The following is an 18,847-nucleotide window of genomic DNA, read 5'->3' on the forward strand; positions in this document are numbered from 1 at the left end:
TTTTATTGTTTAGAAGTAGAATTTAGAAGTAGAAAGTCTTAAACGGCGCCGTTATTGGAAACTGGGTTGCGTGAAACGGCGCCGTTTCACGCAACCCTTTATTTTCTTTCAGATTTTTGTCACTGAAACGGCGCCATTTGGGGTGAAAATAGCCCCAAACGGCGCCGTTTCAGTGTTTGCTATTAGGTCTTTTTGCCCCCCCCCCTTTCTCTTCTTCCCCCCCGATCCCTTCGAGTCCCCCTGCGCCGAATGCGAATGCAGCGAATCCCTCTCTGCCTCTCTCACCTCTCATCTCAGATTCTCTCTCCCCCCCGATTCCCTCCCCTCCCCGATTCTCTGCCTCTCTCACCTCTCACCTCTCATCCCGATCTCTCTCACCTCTCATCTCAAAACCTTATTATTAGGTTTCCCGGCCCCCCCCCCTCTTCCCCCCCCGATTCCCTCCCCTCCCCCTGCGCCGAATCACTCTCTCTCACTCTTTGATTTCTCTTTTCTGTTATGGATTTGGTTTTGGTTTTGATTTGTATTTTCATTTTTTGGTTTTGATTCCCTCCCCTCCCCCTGCGCCGATTGCCGAATCCGTCGTTTGGGTTTGTTTTTTGAGGATTTCTCACCGACTCCGTCCCGACTCCGCTCCGACAAGTCGGAGCCGGAGCCGGAGCGGAGTCTAACACCTTCGGAGGCGGAGTCGGAGGCCAGATTCGGCCTCCGATAAAATCGGAGTCGGAGTCGGATGGCTCCAATACCGACTCCGATTCGTCGGTGCTCAGCCCTGGACTCGGTCTTGGAAAGCAACATTCTCAACACGCTGTGCCTCAATGGTGAGGTTGACGACGCTCAGAATGGACTCCTTGAGCGATTCGGATTGTCCCTCCAATCCTAACTCTTCCAAACCTTGCTCCAAGATGTCAAGTCGGTCTCTGACATCCGCTACCGCCACCTCCATTCTCGTCACAGTGTTGTCAAGAGTGCTCACCTCCCTGTGAGACTGATCCCATTCCTCAATCTTGGCCATGGCTCTCTCGATGCCATCGAGACGAGACTCCATAGATGAGCTTGAGTCCTTCGACCTCTTGCTCTTTCGTGTCTCCTGGGGCTCCATGGTGATCTCGCTTGGATCTGCCATCCCAACCTGGATAACTCTGATACCAACTGTCACGGATTTAGAATTTTTTCACACGTTCTGTGCGGCCTTAGGAGGCTTTCTCGCCACAAAGCTCCTAAGTAAGCCTTCTAAATGACTCAAGACAATAGAGAATAAAACTAGAGAGAGAAGATAGAGAGAGAAGCTCTAGAGAACTTATTTCTCTTATTGTTTGGTGATTTACACAAATGAGAGCCCCTCTATTTATAGAGAACTCTTGGTATAAAGAATGGTTAGGATGGTGACACTTGTCACCAATTCAAGGGTAAAGAACTTTCTAGATTACTATTCTAGAATTGTCTAAAAGGCCATTCCTTAGGGGGTTCTACATCATTCTAGAATACTCCACATAATTCTACAAGATTACAAAAGACTAAGAAATTCCAGAAGATTAAGGAATTCTTTAAAAAAACCTAAGTGGTGACATTATGGTAGCCAGATTAAGGGCGATGGCCATTACATAATGTAGCGGTTGATCGGCGGCCACCGGTTGGTGATCAATTAATGATTTATATTTTAATAAATTCTCTAAAACGGTAAATCTAGCCACACTTTTTGCTTTCTAGTATCTATATCCAGGTATCTCTTCCACGTACCAACGGTTTCAGTAGCAAAAGCCCAAAGAGAGACGGGGGAATGGCTTACTGCGCATTGTTTGTAAATCCCAACACCATCGCTGTCTCTGTTTTTCCGATTACTATCATCAAATCCGTTAGATTCAAATACCCATGTTTCCTCAAAGAAGCCCCCGTCTCCGCAAATCTTTCTATTACCTACGACGACGAAGCTACCAACAAGAGATCCTCGGTTCACCACGACAGTCTCAGAGTTCTAGAATGGGGCAGTCTCTGCGACGCCGTCGCATCCTTTGCCGGCACTTCCTTGGGCCGCGAAGCTACAAAAGTCTCTCCCTTTCTCTCCATCTGTCTGTTTCGTCCTCAATGTTCATTCTTTTGCTTTGTTTGACAAATTTTCTTTGCATTTGGTTCTGTTTTTCCTTTGTTAGGCACAGCTGTGCTCTCTGAATCAGACTTACGAGGAAAGCCTGAGGCTTCTGGAGGAGACTAATGCGGCCGTGGAAATGCACAAGCACGGTGGTTGCAGGTTGGACTTCGGAGGCATCGACGCAATTCTTGTGAGGGCACTGTTCTTATTTCGCTGCTATCTTCTTCTTCTTCTTTTATTTTTTTTAATTTTTTTAATTTTTTTTTATTTATCTCTTCGCAGTCGATATGTTAGTATTACTGAGTTTCAGTTGAGCAGATACAAAATGGTTGTTCTTAAAGGCAGCCTTTTCATTGTGGCTTTCGGTCATACATGTAGTGTCGAATTTAATGAATCCATGCACGGCCTTATCCAGCTTTTGTCCAGAGTTGGGTTCATTCTAGTTCGTTGAGAAACCGTTACGATTGTTTTAGAATTTGTGGAATTTAATAGTGGGCTATCTTCTTTTTCTATTATTTATTTTGTGTTATAAAAAAGAAACTAATGAATGCAATGAACCTAAGATTCTTTATTTAATTTCATGAATCAAAACACCTTCTCAGAATAACTCTTCAACATTTGCAAATGAAAGACTACTTATTTCTCTGTTAAAAAATATGTGAATGTTTTCCCTTTTTACCATTCATGCCTTTCCTCCAAGTGTTTGCTATGTTGTCCTTGAAGGTGAAATCTGCTATCCTACAAGCACGGAGAAGTTTACCGGTGGATGGAAATAAGGCTATGGCTGTTGCAGCTCTGCTACAGCTTGCTGACACTCTGCAGTTTAATCTAAAAGCTGCCATCAAGGAAGACGAAGATTGGTACAGACGCTTCATGCCTCTCACAGAAGATGTAATTGGAGCATTAAGATTGAACCTAAGAACCTACCATCTCCCTATCTTTTGAATGCTTTCATGGCCTTACTTCTCCCTTCCTCTGCATGCAGATAATGGGATTGGTTATAAATCGATCATTAGTGAAATTCATATTGCAAGTAATTGATGAAGATGGTTCGGTTAAGGACTCTGCGGTTTGTACATATTTACCTCATAGAATTTCCATCATTGCCATTATACATATTTCGGTGGTGCAATTCTGTTGATTCTTATAGTTGAGATAGCTTTTGTGATGCCTTTCTAATTTTTAAGCCAAACTGTGTTTTTGTTGCAAAACATTTTTGAAACTTTTATAATTCCTGTTCTGCTGCGATACAAGTTTTGATAGGTTCTCTTTGTCATTTTTCCTGCTGAAATTATTATTGGTTCATCAGTGTTGATTTCCGTAATCTTATTAGTTTGGTTTTCAAATTTTGTTCACTGTAGAGTTCAATGCTGAAACATGCACGTGATCGAGTGAGGATGCTTGAGAGAAAGGTAATATCAAATATTTTTTCCAAATGTTAGAGGGAAACTTCTAGGTGTCACCAGCCATTATTTGAGGAGGGCTATCAAGAGTAGTACTTAATGAGCATATTAAGTGTAGTACTTAATAAAGCAAGTCTAGTGCAGCCATCAGCCAGAAGATATCTTTAACCATCTTGCCCCTGAACATAGAACCACCCATACCAATGTCTCTCTTGTCAGCATGGAACATTATCACGGGCGTCAATGGTGGTTTCTTGAAACTTTTAATATTGCTTCTAACAGTTTGGTTGAGTTGAGTTTAGATTTTGCATTGTAGTGACGCTGGGGAGCTCTTCTATCATTGATCTTTCTGTTGTTAGCAATTAAGGTTTATGGATAGGATTTACAAATAAAAAAAAAGATTTATGAATAGGTAGGTAATCCAAGGGCCCAAGCAAGAGTCAAGCAGCTTGTTGGGAACTCTGCAGTGCCTGTCTGAACTGCTTAAGGGCTGGACCGCCCTCTGGGTCCTATTTTCAGGCATATAAGTTGTTGGCAGGACCTGCAAGAAATTTTTCATTGTTATCATTCTGGCCAAGAGCTTAAAATCAGCATTTCTCTAGATTGTTATCAACAATTTCATCTTAAGAATCTGTTGTTGTCTTCTCTGTTCAGATATATCATTTAATGGAGAGCCTAATTAGGAACGAAAAGAGTGAAGCATCATTTCTGGTAACAACCATAAGATCAGAAGTCTATGTCTCTCTATCTTCATTATTCCCTTGTCTTCCTACTAAATAGAGTATTACTGGTTCAGGAAGTGAGTAACATTGATGGCCGGTGGTGTATAACATCAGCGGCTGATCGACTGACAAGTTTTAAGGGTCTACTGTTATCCAGGTCCATAAAATTTTGTTGTATAAATTTCAGTCAACACTGCACATGCAAACAATTTGGGTTTGCTTTTTGAATTTTTTTTCTTGATGACAAGGAATCCTAGTTTGCTAAATAATCCACATACATTATAACCCTTTCCTGAGAGGTGTATACTGTTTTAGTGGTTCAGTCACAGGAAGCATTGTAGAACCACTCTCTGCTGTTCCTTTGAATGATGAACTGCAGCAAGCAAGGGCATCGGCAGCAAAGGCTGAGGCAGATGTGCTCTTAATGCTGTCAGAAAAGGTTTTTGTCTTATTGTATGATAATTATTTTCATTCGAAAATATTTACATTATTGTGTTTTCATGTCACTGTTTATTGCACAGATGCAAATGGATCTTGATGCCATTGAGCAGTTATTGAACATTATAATTCGGCTGGATGTGGTAGGTGTCTGATACCCTTCTTCCCCTCTCCCTCCCTCTCTCTCTCTCTCTCTCTCTCTAGATCTTAGAAGAAACGAACTCCTCTACTTTATGCACTTTCTTTCTGAATGCCATGAGTTGCATGAAAAGAAAATGAGAGTATTTTAGCCAGCCTATAAAGTTTGAGCCATGGTCTTGTTAAGTCAAGTAGTGAATCCATTTAGCAATTATTATGGAATTTTAGACTTAAGTTTGGAAAAAGAAAGCAATAATATTGTGTAGAGGCAAGAAAACTTCCTTTCTATTTCTGTATGAGGTTAGTGCCTCAAAGATTGGTGTGTGCATGCACAAACCATCGGATTGTTCTAGTTGGCAAGTCCTCAAAGATTGGTGATTCCTTAACATGTAGGTCAATGCTCGAGCAACCTATAGTCTTTCATTTGGAGGCACGTGTCCTGATTTATTTCTCCCTGGAGGCAACGGCACTTCTGGTTCTGTTGCATCCCTATCAGGGATCAAATCTTCAAAGGCGGCTTACCCGATTAAGAGGGAGTGGACATTGTATCTGCCAAAAACTTATAACCCTTTATTGCTTCAGCAGCACCGGCAAACTTTGCAGAAGGCCAGGAAGGATGTCAGTAATGCTACTAATGTAAGTTATAGGACTCTAAAGCCACTGCCTTTATTTTTCTATTTTACTTTTTTTATTTACTTAATTTTTTTGTTGGGGGAAGGGGGTTTGTTCCTGATTAGGATTTTGGTACATGAATTTATAGTAAAGTACTCCATGCTGAGATTAGAATTTATCTATTTTTAAAATGCTTCGATCATTGACTTTGTTGGAAAAAGATATTTTCAGGTTGTTGCTACCAGTTATTACACCTTTATGTTTTGGTTTATGCAAAGAGTTGATGTTTTAGATATTATTAGGCCTCGTTTAGTTACACAGATGAGATGAGAAATATGTAAATAGTAATGAGATAATTTGTGAATAGTAGTGAAATGGTTTGAGTTAAGATTTTTATGGGGTTTTGGGAAAGGAGAGAGAAAAAGTTGAATAAAAAACTTGTAAAGTTAAAAGAGGATTAGAATATGATTTTTAATATTATTTTTGTTTTGGAATTTGAAAAAGTTGAATTGTTTTTTGTTGGAAGTTTGGAAAAGGTGTAATAATTAGGTAATGATTAGTTGAAAAAGTTGAAAATGAAAAATGTTGGTGTTTGAATGGTGTTTGGATGTTGAGATGGTTTGTGAAACCAAACCAGGCCTTAGTTACGTTCTTTTCCTCAGGACATCAGGAGGCAAAAGCAAGGCGAGATTATAGCACGAAAGGGAGATACAGATATAGATCTTTTATCCTTAGAAATGCAGGTAACTTTTCACTAATATGGGTTGGAAGTTCCTATTACCAGTTTCCTAAAGTATTTTTCATTTGTTATTTTGCATCTTGGATGATAGTCAGATAATTTGTTTCAAGACAAATTCCCTTCTGCTTGTCAGGTTACCGCGCTAGAACAAGCTCAACCTGTTCCAGTTGACTTTTTTGTAGATCATAAAACTCGGGTCTTGGTCATAACTGGCCCTAATACTGGGGGCAAAACCATTTGCTTAAAGACTGTTGGATTGGCAGCTATGATGGCTAAATCAGGTTGATGCAACGTTTCTTTTAGTTTTTGTAGTTCTTATTATCTGCCAACCTCCAGTTAAACATTAACATGATTTATTTTTCAAGAAATCTTCCTAGGCAGAACTTTAGTTTTTTTGCAGAAATTACCGTGCATTTGCTTTTCTAATCAAGAGGCATTGTCAAGGTCTGATTATCTGGTTAGAGAGAGATTCTAGAGAGAGTTTCTCTAAAATGTAGGCTGGTGTGTTGGTTTGATTATTGTCAAGGTCTGATTATCTGGTTAAAGTTCAGTAGATTAGTGGTATTGTGAGTTGGTTTCAATGGGATTTTTTAGAGAGGTGGGAATAGATTCAAAATTGTTCACTCTTGTAAAAGAGGGAGCCCAGCTTCGCATCATAGAAAGAAATTGGAAGAGGCAATAGGAACTCTTAGTGAAGCAGAACATTTTACAGTGGCTGTGTAAGGCTTTAGAGAGTTGCTTGAGTAGGGAGAAGGATGAGTTCTACAGCTCCATTCGAGAGGGATCCTCCTGCTATTTGGCTCAAAAACGCTCCAACAGTAGGGGTAGATTTCTGGAGGTGGCAGAATACAAAGAGGGTGGAGGAAGGAGGCTTATCATTTTCCCGGAAGGGGATGGGGGGAAAGGATGGAAGAGACTGAAGGAGGCCTTGGGGGAGCTGCTGAAGGAGGAGAGGACACAGGGAGGACTTCACGGTGAAAGGCCTCTGGCGGGGAAGACACGGACGTATAGGGAGGTGTTGGGAAGTAGAGGGTGGCAGGGACCAAGTGATGGAGTAAGGCTTTCTGACAAGCAGTTGCCTCGAGCTCCTCAAGGAGTACATTATTCAGAAGGTGGCAGGGGGGAAGACTGGGTTGCGTGTGGGAAAATGGAAGAGCTACAGGAGCAAGTATGAAAGTTGCAGAGGGAGATGGAGACTTTGAAGATTTTTGTATGGCGAAATAAGGAAGGCTGTGTTTGTAGCCGTAGGGATGCTGAGTTTGAAGGGCTGGGCTTGTTTAAAGACAAGGCCCAAGTGAAAAAAGGAAGAGTTGAGGTCTGGAAGGAAGTGAGTGGGCCGAAAAGAGTGGGTTGGGAGAAGGGCCCACGGATACATGAGGCAGGCAGTCGGGTGGGGCAGTTGTGGTTAAAAATAAATCTTATGGGCTGCCGGGCCCTAGCAAAAGGCCTAATATGGGTGCAAGAGATTTGGGCCGGGACAAAGGCCCATTACTGACGGATCCAGCCTCGTTGAACACGGGTGGGGCACAGCCCGTGGACCCAGTAAGCAAGGTTCAGACTTTAACGGGTTCTAAAAAACCCGAATCCCAGCCACCAACGCCGGCCGTGTTGCTGCCGGAAGGGGAGACGTCGGAGGAGCAACAGACTGTGCCGGCAATGAGGGTGGACCTTTCCGACGACGGCACGCAGGTGTGGGATGGCCGGAATATGGAGGTGGACCTAGTAAAGGAGACGGCGCAAGGAGAGGAAGAGCTGGATGCACCTATTCAGACCCAGAAAACGCCGATGAGGAACTCGGAGACTCCGGTGAACCTTTCTGGACTTATTCCCGAGGTGAATGAGCATGTGATGGAGGTGGACCTTGTAAGGGACACGGCGCAACGAGAGGAAGGGTCGGGTGCATCTCTTTAGACCCAGAAAATGCCGATGAGGAGCTCAGAGACTTCGACGAAGCTTTCTGGACTTATTCCCGAGGTGAATGAGCATGTGATGACTTCTGTGAACATAGAGGAAGAGGTGCTTGCGTCTGTGAAGACCCTGGAGGTTGGTGGAGCGCCGGTGGCTCATTCTGGTTCACTTGTGGGGGATTGTGAGGTGGTGGCAAGGGATGGGGAAGGCTTGGAAGACTCGGAAGTGGAGGGGTCTCTAGAAGGGTTGTCCACTGATGATGAGTACGCACTGGCTTTGATGGAACAACTGGATTTGACTGTTTTTTCTGGGGTAGAGGAAACTAGAGAGGTGGACCTAACACCACTAAATTTTTTGTTTCCTATCAATTCTGGAGTTTCCGGATGGGTGTTCGATAAGGTGAAGGAGATTCAAAAAGTAGTGGGACTAGAGTGCGAGGGATATGAGGAACAGTTTATGGCCCTGTTGACAGTTATAGAAGCAGGGCATCAACAACAACGGAAATCCGTCTTGAAAAAACAGCGAGAGCTTAAGCGGTTGATGTGGTCTTTGAATACTGAGGGTAGCTCTAGTAGGAATAGGTCGAAAGGGAAGGGGCCAGCCCATTCTCCATGAAACCAAAAATTGTATCATGGAATGTCCGTGGACTAAATGAGGCTACGAAAAGATTGCAGATAAGGAACTTGCTTCGGGGGTGGAAGGTAGACATTGTTTGCTTGCAAGAGACCAAGATGAAGCTGATTGATAGGCGACTTGTGAGAAGCTTGTGGAGTGGTGTCCATGTAGATTGGGTTTACTTGGCCTCTAACGGGGCGTCAGGTGGAGTGGTAGTCATGTGGGATAGGCGAGTGGTGGAAAAAATGGAAGAGGTCATAGGGAGGTACACAGTAGCATGCTTGTTTAAGAGCGTGTCAGACAACTTTTTATGGGCTTTTGCAGGTGTCTATGGGCCTAATTTGGATATAACAGAGTACTTTTGTGGGAAGAACTAGCCGGTCTGCATAGTTGGTGGAATCTTCCTTGGTGTATCGGGGGAGACTTTAACGTTACTAGATTCCCAAGTGAGTCTTTTGGTAATAGAAGGGGGCGGCCAGCTATGATTGACTTTTCCGAGTGCATCTCTGATTTGAATTTGGTAGACTTGCCCTTAGCTGGGGGACCCGCCACGTGGGCTAACAATCAAACGTGGTCCCGTCTTGATCGTTTCCTCATATCCCCGGAATGGGAAAGCCATTTTCCTGATGTCTGGCAAAGGCGCTGCCTCGCATTAGTTCAGATCACTGGCCTATCTTGCTTGATTGTGGAGGGTTGAGAAGTGGGCGAAGATATTTTAAATTTGAGAACATGTGGCTAAAGCCAGAAGGTTTCGTGGAATGAGTAAGACAATGGTGGGTGTCGTATCATTTTCAGGGTACTCCTAGTTTTATCCTTGCTAGCAAGTTGAAAGCATTAAAAAGAGATTTGAAGCTTTGGAATACACAGTCTTTCGGTGATCTGAGGGAAAACAAAGAAGGAAAGATGAGGGAGATTCAGGAAATTGAGCAGATCCAAGAGGTTAGACCCCTTACCCAAGTAGAAGTAGAACGGAGGAAATTGTTGGGGGAGGAGCTGGAGAGAATTATCCTGATGGAAGAGATATCATGGCGGCAAAAATCAAGAGCTTTGTGGCTTAGGGAAGGAGATTGTTGCACCAAATTCTTTCATCGGGTTGCAAACTCTCATAGGAGAAACAATAATATTGAGATGCTGAATATTGAGGGTACGGAGTGCAGGGAAGAAAGTGTTATTAAGGCCCATTTAGTTGGCTTTTATGAACAACTCCTTACCGAACCGATGAGTTGGCGACCACTTCCTGATGGTTTGGTCTTTGACTCCATTGGGGAGAGTGATGTTTGTCGAATGGAACGGGCTTTTGAGGAAGAGGAAGTGGCGAAGGTTGTGCGAAAATTGGCTAAGGATAAGGCTCCGGGGCCGGATGGGTTCTCTATGGGTTTTTTTCAAGAATGCTAGGATGTGGTTAAGGAAGATATTATGAAGGTGTTCCAAGAACTATACGTGGCTGGAAAATTTGAAAAAAGTCTAAATACAACTTTCATTGCTTTAATCCCAAAGAAGGTGGGTGCTAATGAGGTAAATGCATATCGTCCCATCAGCCTAGTTAGTAGTGTTTACAAGATCATCTCTAAAGTATTAGCAAACCAGCTTAGTGAAGTGGTAGGGAAGCTTATCTCTAAGCCTCAAAATGCCTTTGTGAAAGGTAGACAAATCCTTGATGCGGCACTTATTGCAAATGAGTGTGTGGATAGTAGAATGAAGAATGGTGGTAATGGAATCATTTGCAAGCTGGATATGGAGAAGGTATACGATCATGTAAACTGGAATTTTTTACTATATATTCTTGGGAGATGTGGTTTTGGGGAGAAGTGGAGATCATGGATTCAATGGTGTGTGTCAACGGCTAAGTTCTCTGTATTGTTAAATGGGAGCCCAGCTGGCTTCTTCCATAGCTCACGAGGCCTGAGACAAGGTGATCCATTGTCGCCTTTACTGTTTATTGTTGTGATGGAGGGACTAGGCAGGATGATGTCGGCTTTAAGTCGGAATGGCATGGTGGGCGGCTTTTCGGTTGGAACCCAGGAGAGGGGCATTATTAATATATCTCATATACTTTTTGCAGATGATACCCTTATCCTTTGTGATGCAGATTAGAGTCAGGTGCGGACGTTGAAGGCAATGCTTCTGTGTTTTGAAGCAGTGTCTGGATTAAAAGTGAACTTTGATAAGTCCGAGATAGTACCTATTGGAGGAGTGCCACAGTTACGACAACTGGCTCGATCGCTAGGATGTAAGATAGCTTCATTCCCGCTGACATATCTGGGTCTTCCATTGGGGATAGGGGCAAGATCGCCTCTCTTGTGGGAACCAGTTATTGAAAAAATCGAGAGAAGGTTGGCGAGTTGGAAGAGAATGTATTTGTCGAAAGGAGGAAGACTCACTTTGATTAAGAGTACTCTATCTAATTTGCCTACATATTTCCTATCTCTTTTTCCTATTCCAGCAAGAGTAGCAAGCCGTATTGAGAAATTAGAAAGAGACTTTTTGTGGGGCGGTTTGGGGGAAGAGTTCAAGTACCATCTGGTTAAGTGGGGAACGGTGTGTCGTCCTTTTTCTAAGGGTGGTCTGGGTATAAAAAATGTGAAGACTTTCAATCAGGCACTTTTGGGTAAATGGCTGTGGAGATATAGTCGGGAACCGGATGCTTTATGGTGAGGGGTGATTGGATGCAAATATGGAGATTTATGGGGGGGATGGTGTACTAAAGAAGTTAGAGGAGTTGATGGAGTGGGGTTGTGGAAACATATCAGGAAAGGTTGGACAGTCTTATGTTGGCACGCCCGTTTTCAGATGGGGAATGGTACCAGGATCAAATTTTGGAAAGATATTTAGTGTGGTGATACGACGTTACATGAGTTGTTCCCCTCTCTTTATCAATTTGCCAGCAATAAAGAGGCTTCAGTAGCGGAGGTTATGGGTTTGTTGGGGGGACATTTTCATTGGAACATAATTTTTAGCAAGGCGGCGCAAGATTGGGAGATGAATAGCTTAGTGGATTTTTATAGTCTCTTGTACTCTATGAGGCCGAGCAATCAACAAGAAGACTGGTTATGGTGGGTCCCACACTGCAAGATTGGTGCTGTATGTGTAAGGGAGGGGGCGAGTCGGTAGATCATCTTTTACTACACTGCAAGATTGCAAGGGTTTTGTGGGATGAGGTGCTAAGTAGAGTGGAGTTGGGCTGGGCTATGCCGGGGACAGTGGCGGCAGCTTTGGCCTGCTGGCCCAACATAGGAGGCCAGCCCCAGATTTCAGCGGTTTGGAGGATGATACCACTTTGTATCATGTGATCTTTATGGCAGGAGAGGAATGCAAGGACTTTCGAAGACATGGAGTGAACAGTAGAGGAGCTGCTGACTTTGTTTTTTAGTACGCTTTGTAATTGGGCCATTGCTGTTGATTTCAATGGAATGGCCCTCCATGATTTTCTTGTCTCTCTTGCCCCCGCTTAAAGGGGTAGTTTCTTGTACATACTGGGCTAAGCCTTTTCTTTAATTAATACAATTTTGATTACTTACAAAAAAAAAATCTTTTCCATTGGACAGCCTCTATAGAATCTAGCGGGACTTTCTTGTATCATTTTCTAATTCTAGATAGGGGACTCTCTTAAATACATCATGCGTACCTGGATGCACCCTATATATTTTGTTTAATAAATTTTATTTATTAAATGAAAAAGGGTTAAACTGCCGATGGAATTCTAAATACAAATCTAATAACTTATTACTATGCAGGGACTTATTGCATATGAGTAATGCTATACACCATACTCTCATCCTATTTTCATCCTACTAAGTAAGATGTGGCACATTCATCAATATTGGATGATAAGGAAGCATACAATAAATGATCACTTAATGGTGATAAATGTACCGCATCTTATTTAGTGAGATGAAAGTAAGATGGTAGTATAGAATATAGAATTTTCCATTGCATATTATTGCTCGAGTCTTTTCCTTTTTCCTCAATCTAAATATTTTGATATTTAGACATTTGTGGTAAGCTTGATACAGTTACAGAAAATAAATACAACTTGTCATAGATCTAGGTCAAGAATTTTCATGAATTAATGTATCAAGTCCAAAATGCTACTTCAGGTTACACATACCAAGTTTACTCTGAGTTTCTCACTAATTTCAGTTTCAATCATAATTCTACTACATAGTCTGTTTTTCTTCTATCATTTCGAGATTTTTACCACCTCACTGTCATGATCATTTTTCTATTGTTGCAGGTCTTCATGTTTTAGCTTCTGAATCTGTAAAAATCCCTTGGTTTGATGCTGTTTTTGCTGACATTGGGGATGAACAGTCCTTGTCCCAGTCTCTATCTACCTTCTCTGGCCACTTGAAACGAATAATTGTAAGGATAATATATCTCAAAGAACATTTATTTTCTCTTTGAATTAATGTTATGTGTTATCAACATTACCAGCTAGAGATTAGAAAATTCTTAGAAGTTGCTTAAGATTCGATATATGCCTCTTCTTCAATGTAATTCATCAGCAGATTGTACATCTTCTGTTCACCATCAGTGACTTTTCAACCTGATTCCATATGCTCGTCTGGTACTGAAGTTTTCATCACGTTTCTTTTGTTAGTGTACATTTTAAACTTAAGTGCCATGAAGTCATTAGCTACGAAGGTTCATAGCGTGATTTTATGAATATATTCTTCTTGTTGATTTTGTTTCTATTTTAAATGCTGGTATATTATCACCATTGCCATGTTCCTTACTGCATCCCTTCACAGTTCTATTCCCATTACCGAATTTGCAAGGTTGCTTGTACATGTCGATTTATTTTTCTACTTGCAGCTCATTGTCTGCTAGTAATTGAGATAGAAGCCACTGTTATTCTTTTTTTTTTTATTTTTTATTTTTTATTTTTTTAATTTTTTTTTTATTGTAAATTTCTCTACCTATTCAGAGTTTGTTAAATTGATGGGCATTTTAATCTTGGGAACAATAATTTGTTATTCTTCACAGTTTTTTATCAAAGGATGTACAATTCCCATGAACAATTGAGAGCTCCAATAATGACTTTATTTTGGTATAATGAACTTTAATTCGAACAGCTGTTTAGGTCAATAGACTCTTGATTGTTTTTGCGGTTTGAGTAAATAATTGGATGTGATGGTGATTTTCCTTGTGGATGTAATACACTATTTACCTTTCCATATGAAAAGGTCACATGCAATTTCTTTATAACATCTTCCAGGACATTCAATTGCACTCAACAAGTCAGTCATTGGTGCTACTAGATGAAGTAAGTGCAAAAATTGCTTCAAAAGGAAACTACAGAAGAATAAGAAACTGACTTTTATGATGACATTATATAAATTACATTTCTTTTGTATTTGTAAGGTTGGTGCGGGAACCAATCCTCTTGAAGGTGCAGCTTTGGGTATGTCATTACTGGAGTCTTTTGCTGAAACTGGTGCTTTGTTGACAATAGCTACGACACATCATGGTGAACTCAAAACCCTGAAATACAGGTACTTAATGTTCGTGTAAAGATCAAGCTGACATGTTGATAATCTCAAGTTTCATTTGCTTAACGTGTCTAGTTTAGAAAGGAAATTTAGTCTTGTTGAAGTTAATTGAAAGTAAGTTATTCCTCAATTTCGTGCTCGTTGACTGCCCTAAATTCATGGAATCATGTTCTTGAGATTGTTGCTTTAACAGTAACGACTCCTTTGAAAACGCATGCATGGAGTTCGATGAAGTCAACTTGAAACCAACATTCAAGATTCTCTGGGGTGTACCAGGTTTTCACCGTCACTTTTGGACCTCTCTCATTCATGCTGCTACCTTTTCCTTTTGCGTACTCTTTTTTCTCCTTAATCTGGTTTTGATGTGAGTGTTAAAAAGATGGAAAAAGGTAAGAACGATTCCCAAACAGATGAAAAGTTCCAAATCTTATTATGTTCATTATTTTTCATAAAAAATTGTGTTTGATATTTTAATGGAAAAGTTTCATGTCAATGTATTTTAATTTCTCCACAAAATGGAAGCCCTCATGTATGTAGGAAATGGCTTATAATGTTCCAACGAAGTGATCCCAGCCACTTTCTACCACATTCCAATGTTGGTGAAAAACAGTGATAATAAAAGTGATAATGTTTCTGTTCCACATAGCATAATAGCTTCTATTAGAAATCGTATATTATCTATATCAAGAAGTTGAATCATAATCATGTTCCTGTCTTAATAGTGTGAGTGTTATGTGCATGGGATTTGTTCCTAAATTGGAGTTACTTTGATAGTGACTACTACGAGAAGCATGAATGGCAAATACTTCTTTTTTTTTTATTGGTAAATGAGCAAATACTAATTTAGTTACTTCTAATTTGTGATTACTTAGTCTTTAGCCTGTTACTACCTTCAGCGGTACTATTCATAAAAAAATAAACTACCTTGTGGCACTTTGTTAAAATGGTGCATCTCTAGTTATATAAAAAGACCTTCCAGTTATTTATTATTTTATGACTAGAAACTTGATTGTAATTGAGGAAAATGCAGTTTGAAACAAATCATGTACAGTTAAATGGCTGAAGAGAGGAGAGAGCATTGGCTAAATTGATGCACTGTTCTTTCCACTCCTTGAAACAATTGTAAAGTCTGTGAATTTGTGAACCACTTCTTGTGCCTAAGAATTTTTTCAGACTAATTTTCTTGAGGGACAACCAATGGCAATTAGGTGCTTTATTTGATCTCATCTTATTCTGATAAAACTACTGAGTACAGCTCAACGAGTGATAGTTTACTGTAGGGCGTTCAAATGCAATCAATATTGCTGAAAGGTTAGGACTCCCCAGTTCCATTGTAGATAATGCTCGTGAACTATATGGTGCAGCTAGTGCCGAGATAGATGAGGTAATGCACATGAGCTCATACTTTCTCTTATCTAATTTTGGGATTCCATTTGTCTATAGAGTTTCATTTTGAACTTGCAGAATAGTGTAGTTGTTTTGGCTTTTCTTCGTTGAATATACACCTAAAGAAAACTTCTAGCAAGTACTTGAGGTATCTCGTCTGTGCTAAAATAATTCCCATCTGTTCTTTAATTGTTGGTACCAGAAAAGGAGTTCTAGAATGACTTGATTGTTGTTCCAGATAGGATTAGTAGCAGAGTTTATTATTTTAAAAGTGGAATTTTGCTTGGGCTACATGATTTATCATCTAACTGAATTCATTATGCAGACATAAATTAATTAGGTTATGCAAAGTTTAATATTTTATGGTTGGAAAATTGCAGTCCCTTGTCACTATTTCAAGATTGCATTTATAGATGCCAGATAACTGTAGTCTGTAGTTAATTCGTCGAACTGTATATTACCAAGATGTCATCTATATCCCATATACTTTCTGTTATATTTTAATGCAGGTCATAACTGATATGGAAAGGTTCAAGCAAGATTTCAAGGAACAATTAGAGGAAGTGCAACATCATGTGCTGTGAGAATCTTTTGCTTAAAAAATAAAAGTATTAATGTACTCTAGTCCCACAGTTTCGCTTATAGAAATAGAATTGTGGTGAGCACTGCTAATTAAACCATAACTTATCCTGTTTAAATGTAATTGATAATTTTGATTGTTGATGCTATATACAAATTGGGTGTCCCAATTATCAAATTTATTGGGCATCTAGAACGGTTGCCAAGAGACATTGATGGGAAAACTGTTTAGGTATCACATGTATTGAGTATGATATAAACCATTGTTCTAAAATATGAAGGAATATTTGTTGAGGTCTACTTGCTGTACTTTAGGTTTATCTTTCTTGGACTAGTGAACACTTTCCCGTTTGGATTCGGAAAGCGTTTCATCACATCTCATCATTCCAATTTTCTCAAATTCCTACATAAAATATAATAAACAATTCAACTTTCTCAAATCCTAATTTAACTTTTTCAAATATAAAAACAATAATAATATTAAAAAATAATATTCTAACAATATTTTATTCAACTTTCATCTGAAACCACCTCTTCTCATCTATGAATCTAAACCAGCCCTAATTCTGACAACGGTACAAGAACGGGCCTTTTCCATAGGGTTCTCACTTATTCAAATAATTATAATTCCTGTTTGGTAAACTTGCTTTGTAATGACTGATACTCATCATTAAAATGGCTAGCCTTGTTTTGACAGTAGCAGAAAAATCTATGCACTGATGGATGCTCTACTTGGTATTTCTGTGTTTGTGACCATAGGCTCTCAAAGAATCTTTATGAAAATCTGTTGGTTGCAAGAAGGAAGATAATGGAACATAGCACCGATCTAAGATTAAGGAAGATGCGTGAAATATATGAGGCTGCAGCAGTGGCACGTTCTATTCTTCACAGGAAAGTGCGACAGCGTCGTGCATCTGCAATTCAATCTTCACAGCCAAATCCAGATGATAAAAGCAGGCGTTCATTGGGAATTAATGGCCAGCATAACACAGCAGAATACAGTGAACCTTCTACCACATCTAAGAGTGCATCTTTTGTTGAAGATATTAAGAAATCACCATCAGGTATTCTTTTGAATTTATGAGATTCTCCCTGCTTCTAGTTTAAAAGTGCTTGCAAGAAATAGTTTCCTACCATACTGAAGCTTTTTTCCAAGAAAGAGATTATCTTAATCTTGTATCGGTTAAGAAGGTCGTTTAATGATGTTTGAGTAGATTTTCTTTCACCTATATATGTTGCAGAGAAGTCTCAGCTTCCTAAGATTGGGGATATGGCGTATGTTTCTTCCCTTGGGAGGAGGGTGACAGTTTTAAGAGTGGAGCCATCTAAAGATGAAATAGTTGTGCAAACTGGTAACATGAAGCTGAAGTTAAAGCTCAGTGATGTTCAGACATGACTAACAAGGTTAGCCTTCTGAATATGGTAAGCCCTTTTCTTCTAGTGCAAAGCACTTAGATGGCCTTCTGTCTCTATGCCCTGTCCAAATGAGCAATATGACATTGACAGGTTGAGTAATGTACCATTGGTTTTGTTTCACCATACATTAGTCAATAACTGAAGTGTTTAACAGAATCTATCAGCAAGGACAGGGTGAGAAGATCCTCATCATGGATTTTGGAATTCATGTACCTCATATTTTCAGCCATGCTCCAAAGACATTATGGTCCTATAAGTTTGAGTCTCCGCTACCCTTTCTGAACTGAATCTTTCTCCCATTGTCTGACCTCAGCAACTCGGTGTTGATGTATATTCTTTCTACCACTCATATATATGTGTGTGTATATATATATACATGGAGGTATCTTCCGACTTATATGTCAAGCCTTACGGGAAGGCAGATCATGTTGGACACCCTTTTTTATCTGGTGTACTCAAGGAGCGGGACCATTGGAAGAAATATTAGATAGATGGCCAGAAACTTTCTGAAACTCAAATGCGAATTTCCAAAACCAGATGTTTGATACTTCAATGAGTCAATTCATAGTGTAAAGATATCCTTGGAAATGCAAACCCATATGCTAGTGGAGGCTTCACAATGATCAGAAAAAAAAAAAGAACTGTGACATCTCAGAGATGCTAAAGAAAAGGTGCACAGTATACTTCTGTTCAGCTTAATTTCTATTTAGTTGAACAATAGAAATCTAAAGAATGTCACAGCAAGAACCCCATTTATATATCCTATTGGTAGGTCTTCAGATCAGATGATTAATGATTATATCTTCTTAAATGTGACAGGAAAATTTATATTAGATGGTAAGTTTATTTTGACTTCCTGGAAAATGGATTGAAGCTGTAAAAGTGTGTGATTGTTGAGCGTCCCATAGGCCATATTTATTGTTTTTGACAGTAGATCCTGAACATTTGCATTGGGATGCTAAAGTCGGTTTTGTTGCCGTTGCTGCATTTTTGGCAAGGCACACTTTGCTGGGAAGATTTATCAAGGAAAAGGAGGGAAAGGAAGAAATATAATTCTCGTTCGGGGATGACAGTGGCTCCCTATTGCATATTTGGGATTGTACTTGAATATATACAAGCTAGACGCACCAGCATTTATAAGTTGTTTGTATTTGAATAAATTAACTTTTTGTATGTGATTAGGTACGTGAGTCTTTCCGTCTTGTTCTCAAAGGAAACAATATAACTACAGTTTTTTACACCATTTTGTTTACTGCATCGTTTACAACCTGGTCTCAGCCAACTCAATGCATTAGATCACTTGAGAATTC

General features: G+C 40.1%; 1 protein-coding gene across 10 annotated transcripts; it reads left to right on the forward strand.

The window, feature by feature from the left end:
- The first annotated feature begins 1,686 nt into the window (after positions 1 to 1,686).
- LOC122309686 (endonuclease MutS2) lies at positions 1,687 to 18,775 on the forward strand. Of its 10 annotated transcripts, none has more exons than XR_006242500.1 (21): positions 1,688 to 2,047; positions 2,151 to 2,279; positions 2,813 to 2,980; positions 3,075 to 3,158; positions 3,451 to 3,501; positions 4,147 to 4,203; positions 4,289 to 4,371; positions 4,530 to 4,653; positions 4,736 to 4,795; positions 5,184 to 5,426; positions 6,065 to 6,145; positions 6,275 to 6,422; positions 12,899 to 13,026; positions 13,883 to 13,930; positions 14,029 to 14,159; positions 14,350 to 14,432; positions 15,437 to 15,540; positions 16,052 to 16,122; positions 16,881 to 17,185; positions 17,363 to 18,208; positions 18,357 to 18,775. XR_006242500.1 is itself a non-coding variant. In XM_043123256.1 (21 exons), the coding sequence occupies exons 1-20, from the start codon at positions 1,781 to 1,783 to the stop codon at positions 17,515 to 17,517; spliced, it is 2,520 nt and encodes an 839-aa protein (XP_042979190.1). In that variant the 5' UTR covers positions 1,688 to 1,780; the 3' UTR covers positions 17,518 to 17,543; positions 17,628 to 18,775. The 10 variants fall into 10 exon arrangements, 7 of the variants coding, with proteins under 7 accessions (XP_042979190.1, XP_042979189.1, XP_042979193.1 ...); XR_006242501.1 differs by having other exon boundaries at positions 18,536 to 18,775; XM_043123256.1 differs by having other exon boundaries at positions 17,363 to 17,543; positions 17,628 to 18,775.
- The last annotated feature ends 72 nt before the right edge of the window (positions 18,776 to 18,847 follow it).

This window comes from Carya illinoinensis, chromosome 5 (genome assembly GCF_018687715.1).
Source record: "Carya illinoinensis cultivar Pawnee chromosome 5, C.illinoinensisPawnee_v1, whole genome shotgun sequence".
Lineage (NCBI taxonomy): Eukaryota > Viridiplantae > Streptophyta > Magnoliopsida > Fagales > Juglandaceae > Carya > Carya illinoinensis.